Source organism: Ixodes scapularis, unplaced genomic scaffold (assembly GCF_016920785.2).
Source record: "Ixodes scapularis isolate PalLabHiFi unplaced genomic scaffold, ASM1692078v2 PGA_scaffold2__306_contigs__length_199485367, whole genome shotgun sequence".
NCBI classification, from domain to species: Eukaryota; Metazoa; Arthropoda; class Arachnida; order Ixodida; family Ixodidae; genus Ixodes; species Ixodes scapularis.
Window position 1 is genome coordinate 195,564,537 of NW_024609857.1, and position 5,877 is coordinate 195,570,413.

The following is a 5,877-nucleotide window of genomic DNA, read 5'->3' on the forward strand; positions in this document are numbered from 1 at the left end:
CGATCCTGGCTGCTTTAATTTTCCAAAAAGGGTCAAAAAAGCCGTCAGGTTCGCTCTTCGGAGACTCGATTGGTTGTGACGTTTGTGGTGGATTTTGATGGGTTCGAAAGGACGCGGAAGCTTCGGAGTGGCATTGAAGGCAGCGGAGGAAGGAACGAGTTAACTCTCCTGCTGCCTCGTCTGCTATCTCGTTGCCCTCGATCCCTTCGTGACCCGGGATCCAGCGTACCGAGGCTTGGATGTCGCGTATCGTTAGCTTGATGACCGTAGTCGTAATATTTCGAATCGCCTTGCACGTTTCTTGATACGCCTTCAGTGAAGGGATGGCGTCTTGGGAGTCTGTGAACATGATGATGCTCGTGCCGCATTGGGCTTCTTGTCCTAGTGCATTCATGGCCTCTTCAGTAGTAGTAGTTAGTGGTGAGGGTAGCGGAAAGCCGGAACATGTTGGCCACTCCTTTAGTGGGGGCGAGTTAGTTCCGGGGAAGGGAGGGGGATGAAAGGGGAGATGAGAAAAAGTTAAAGAAAGAAGAGAGGTAAAGAAAAAGAACAGATTGAAAAGAGAAGAGAGGCCAATGGGATGAAAAGGGATCAGAAAAGAAGATGAAGAAAAAATAAAAAAAAAAAAGAACAATTGGTCAGCAGTTTTTGTGGCTCGGTTGTTGAAGTGTTGCCATCGCCCAGTGTATGTCAGACACCGGGGTTAGAGGCGGTCAAATAAACTGGTGTCCTCCAAGAACTTGAGAACTGCGGCGAATGTTCTCGAGACATCGCGTGCAGAACCTGGGGGAAAAAGAATGTCCTGTGTTGTAGCACTTGCTACGCCTGCTTGCCGCAGGCCGTCGAGAAGCGATTTTCTTTTGTCCGCTAGAGTAGGGCAGGTCCAGAGGAGATGGTCCTGGTCCTCGGGAACATCACAGGATGGACAGTTTGGGTTTATTGTTGGGTCCATACGGTGAAGGGCTTTCGCAGTAAAGGCACAACCAGTGCGAAGTCTGTGCAGTAGAGAAGCGGAGGCTCGGGACAGCTTTGGAGGCACGCGTGCGGGTAGCTTCCCGGCAGAGACGCGCGTGTCCGGATGTAGTTTCTCTATTTCTTTGTGAATAATAAGTCTGGCCTCATACATTTTTGGTATAACAAGTGTTGGTACATGAATGTGGTGAGCTGCATTAGCGAGACGATCGGCTGTCTCATTGCCCGAGATACCGACGTGTGATGGCAGCCATTGGTATGCTATATGCCATTCTTTAGACTCTAGGTTTCTTGTCATGTGTCCAATGTATCTGGCATATTGTGGGGCGTCTTCGAGGCTACCGAGAAGTTGTAAAGCTATTCTGGAATCTGTGAGGAACACTGCCTTTCCACTGTGAGGGATACTGTCGAGAATGTCAAGGCCTAGCCAAAGCGCGGCAAGTTCGGCAGTGGTAGATGTAGTGTGAAAGCTCAGTTTCCTTGATTTGGCAATTTTTAGTTCCGGTATAAAAACTGCTGCAGTGGATGATTTGCGGCTATGAAGTACCGAGCCGTCGGTATATACACGCATCCATCCTAGAAAATCCACCTCAATTCGGTATTCTGCGAGGGTCCGAGCGACAACTTGGGCTGTGAAGCGTTTGCTTCTGAGTTCCGGAATAGATTCACTGATGTTCAGCGGCGAGGCGTAAGGTGGTGGTGCCGGGTAGATTCTATCTAAGGTGCCCACAATTCCTTCAAAGTCTCTAGCGAGAGATCCAAGGCGAGATTGAGGACAACTTCGAATATGGTTCAAGAGGGACTCTGTTGACCGGCAGGATGTCTGCCTTGCGATGTGGCGAAGTGTCAGCTCTCTGCCGTGGTTCTCGACAAGGTTGACCCTCGCTTCAACCAGCGTTGGAATGTTCGGGGAGTATCTCGGTAAACCCAGACAGAAGCGAAGTGCAATCCTTTGCAGGGTCTCAATGGCTGCAGACTGTGCATTGCTCAGGTGAATCAGCGGCAAGACGTATAATAATCTTGAAAGAATGAGGCCTCTGTATAACTGTAGCATCATGACCTGAGACGTTCCCCACCTGCTGCCCATCATCATTCGAACGGCGTTGAGGTGGCGGCGACATCTGATCAGTGTTGCCTTGACTGCAGGCTTCCAGGAGATGCGGTCATCCAGAAGAAACCCCAGGTAGGAGTACGTTCGGACACGTGCTACATCTGTTCCGTTAATTGTGTAGATTTTGTTGATCGATGCTCTAGCCGTTGGATGGTATAGAAGGGCAGCTGTTTTGGAGGCGGAAAGCGTAGGCCTAGTCTAGAAATCTCGTCTACAACTATAGTCAATCCGTCCTGGAGGGTTTGTTGCATCTTGCTATATATCTTAGTCGGGGCGGTAGTCCAGAGGGCCACGTCGTCAGCGTATATTGCGATGTTAATGACAGGTCCCGATGACTTCGTACGCCGTAGAGCCTCAGGCAGTGCCGCCATAGCAGCGTTAAATAAGAGAGGGCTTATAACACTGCCCTGGGGAACGCCTTGGGTTACCGTACGTTGGGAACTTCGAATTCCACCTAGGCGTACGTGCATAGACCTTCCTGTAAGAAAGGCGCGTACGAATGCCAGAGCTCGGCCTGCAACCCCGAGCCTTGTAAGCTCAGCAATAATGGTTTCGTGCGGAATTGCATCGCATGCTTTCTTAATATCGAGAAATATTGCTGTTGTTGCTTGCCTTGTTGCCTTCGATTGTTCCATGTCTGATACGAGGCTGCCGATCGCGTCTGTCGTACAACGTTGTTTGCGGAAGCCAGACAGCTGCTTAGGCAGGGCGCCCGATGTCTCGAGCTGCCAGTCAAGGCGCCGTAGGACCATTCGCTCCATCACCTTCCCCAGACATGTAAGAGATATCGGTCTGTAGGAGCTGGTGACACCTATCGGTTTTCCTGGTTTATGAATGGGAACAACCTCAGATCTGAGCCAGGCAGGAGGAATATCAGACGAGCGCCAAATATGATTTAAGTATTCCAGAAGGCCAGGAAGCGTCGTATCATCAAGGTTACGAAGCGCTTGAAAAGTTATCCCATCTGGGCCTGGTGCGGTGCGTTTCCGAGCAGAACGCTGAAGAGCATGCTGTAGTTCATTAAGCGTGAAATCGGAGTTGCTGGCAACCTGCGCTGGCGTGCTGGTAGCAGTGGCTGCGACAAATCCCGGTGGCGGAGCGGGAGCAGAGGTGAATTCATCAGCAAGAAGTTCCGCGGCTTGAGGCAACGTGATGTTCTGCGCGATAACAAGGCCAAGGACCGGTGAGCGGGGAACAGCATGACCCGCCAGGATGCGGGCCATTCGCCATGCTTGCCTTCCGCCACCGGTGGAGTGAAGGGTCTCACATCGCTGTCGCCATTGTTTCCGTTGTAAGCGCTTGGTATGCCTACGAAATGCCGCATCAATCCTTCGATAGCGTTGTATATCCTCTTGTCTTGATGTTTTCAAGGCACGTCGTTGTGCTTTGCGGCGCGAGGCACGTAGCCTTAAGTATTTTAGGTCCGGGTTGGGTCTATATATAGGAACCGTAACTCTCCGTGTCGCTTTGCAGAGCGCCTGAGAGATGGCGGTCGTGTGATCAGTGGTGCCTGTAGATATTATATCTTCGAAGTACACTCGGAAGGCATCCCAGTTTGTTACAGAACAAGTCTTGTGGGTGACAGGTTTTTTCTCTGGGGAAGTAATTATAATAGGGAGATGGTCACTGCCCCAGCTGTCGGGTTCGGCGAGCCAGAGCGCACGTACTGCAGCGGTGGCGAAACTCAGGTCGAGCACACTGCTCTCTACGCCAGGTCGCACAAAGGTTGCAGTGCCGTCATTCAGACATCGGAGGCCAATAGCTGTAGTGGTATCCTCTAGAGACCGGCCACGAGCGGACGTTTGCTTGTCCCCCCAGGCCTCGTTGTGGGCGTTAAAGTCTCCAAGGATCAGCGTGGCCGGCTTACACCGAGAAAGGATCGTGCGTAAGATGGAAGGATTCCAAGGAGAACTGGGCCGAATATATACTGATACGATTGTCATGGCGTCCGAGTTGTCTTTTTGTATCGTGACAGCCACGTATTCTGCGCTTTGGTCGCAGAGATCTGAAAGATCCACTTGGAACTGAGGTAAGTCTCTGTGTACAAATAGAGATGCCTTAGGTGCGTCTGTTGTTGTTGATGTTGTTCGGGGAGTACTAGTGTAGATAACGTAGGGAGATAGTCGGATCGCTCCTGACTTCAAGTTGGTTTCCTGAAGGGCAAGTACCTCGACTTCGTGTCTCCGTAAATGTTGCCGTAAGTCATTTATCTTGTTTCGAAGCCCGTTGACATTCCACTGAATTATTGTGGGAAATAAGCTGCTTTTATTGCAGCGAGGAAGTGTATTCTTTGTATGTTTCGTTTTTTCACTTTGCGATGTGTTGTTCCCGATGAAGCAGTCTAGTTGCACCAGGAAGTGGCAAGTGGAACAACAATGTCGATAATTGTGATCATTGCTTGAGCGATGGGTGACTGGAGAGAAGTGAGGAAGGAGCGCAACAATGTGACAATTGTGCACAACGCATTACCAAGGCTTTGAGACTTGGGTGTTGCAACTGATCTTGGCTTCTTTTGAGCTGGGTGTTCTCTTGCCCATTTTCTTGGTACTTCTTGGTTCTTAGAAGTATTCTGGGTCGAAACAGCTTCTGCATTCTTGGGTGAAGACTCTGGCTGCTCTGCAGACGGGACCATTGGCTTCGGCATGATTTCTGATGACAAAGTATCCAACGGGGGAAAATCGGTTTCATTCATCTCTGGGATGATAGCTTTCTTGTCTCCTTTCAAGCTTTGCTTTTGCTTGTGGGGAGTGCGGTGCTTCTCCAGTCCTCGAATCTTTTGTTCATTCGTGATGACAGTTTTGGCAGACGTATAGTCGACATTGTTCGAGCTTCTGTAGTTAGTTATCTGCTTTTCAGCTTTGTAGGCTGGGCAGTTCCGGGATGTGGCATCGTGGCCTCTCTTGCAGTTTATGCACCTTGGTTGCTTCGGTTCGCACTCGCTGACGACATGTTCTCCACCACATCGGCTGCAGCGTTGCGTTTTGGAGCATGTGCTCGCCAGATGTCCGAAGCGGTTACACTTAGGACACTGCCGCGGTTTTTCGAGGTAGGAAAGGACACTGTATCGTGTGTGCCCCACAAAGACGTATTCTGGTGAGGTTCTGGTGAAGAAGACAAGCTTTACCGCCTCTGTCTTGCCGAGTCTCCTCACTTGAATGACTGGTGCTTTTTCCCTTATTGATGCCCAGAGGTCCGCGTCTGTGATCTCTGTTGATACGCCGCGAATAACGCCAACATTGGAAGATGGGGGTGCTGGCTCATACGTCTGAACTTGGATTGTGCCAAGCTTCTTTAGCTGAAGAAGGGACTTCGTTGATTCTATATTTCTTGCATCTATGGCCAATAGGTTAAGGCGATAATTTGGTCGAATTTGGATTACTCCGTCTGGTGCCAGGTTTTCTAGCATCTGTTTCAGAGCCAGAGGATTCATGTTAGTGATGATCGTGGTCGGATTAGTAGGTTTGACAATGACCACAAGGTTGTGAGTAGGCTGAGTGATGATCGTCGCCTCACTCGAATTGGATCCGTGGCGTCGTTTCTTTGCTACTTTGGTGATCCATCCACCTTCGTCATCAGACTCCTCCATGACGTTATCAGGGGAGCACTCAGAGATGTTGGATGATTCGGCTGGTTGGTCTGCGCTGCATGCTTGTGGCGGTGCGTTTGGATGGCTCATTTTCCTTAATCCCCGTTGGTCGGAGACGGGTCACTGCTTCAAGAGCCGAGGACAGCTGCGGAAGAATCGGTGACAGAAGAAGAAAAAGATAAGAAAGCAAGAATTTCGAAAACAAAAG

General features: G+C 50.2%; 1 protein-coding gene across 1 annotated transcript; it reads right to left on the bottom strand.

Annotated features, from left to right (window-relative positions):
- Positions 1 to 703: 703 nt before the first annotated feature.
- Positions 704 to 1,543, bottom strand: LOC115317141. The gene has a single exon (XM_029976702.4). It carries the CDS (start codon positions 1,541 to 1,543, stop codon positions 704 to 706), a length of 840 nt encoding a protein of 279 aa, XP_029832562.2.
- Positions 1,544 to 5,877: the final 4,334 nt, after the last annotated feature.

Coding starts and splice junctions, on each gene's coding strand:
- LOC115317141 (XM_029976702.4), bottom strand. CDS start 1,543: ATGCGTGTATATACCGACGGCTCGGTACTTCATAGCCGCAAATCATCC.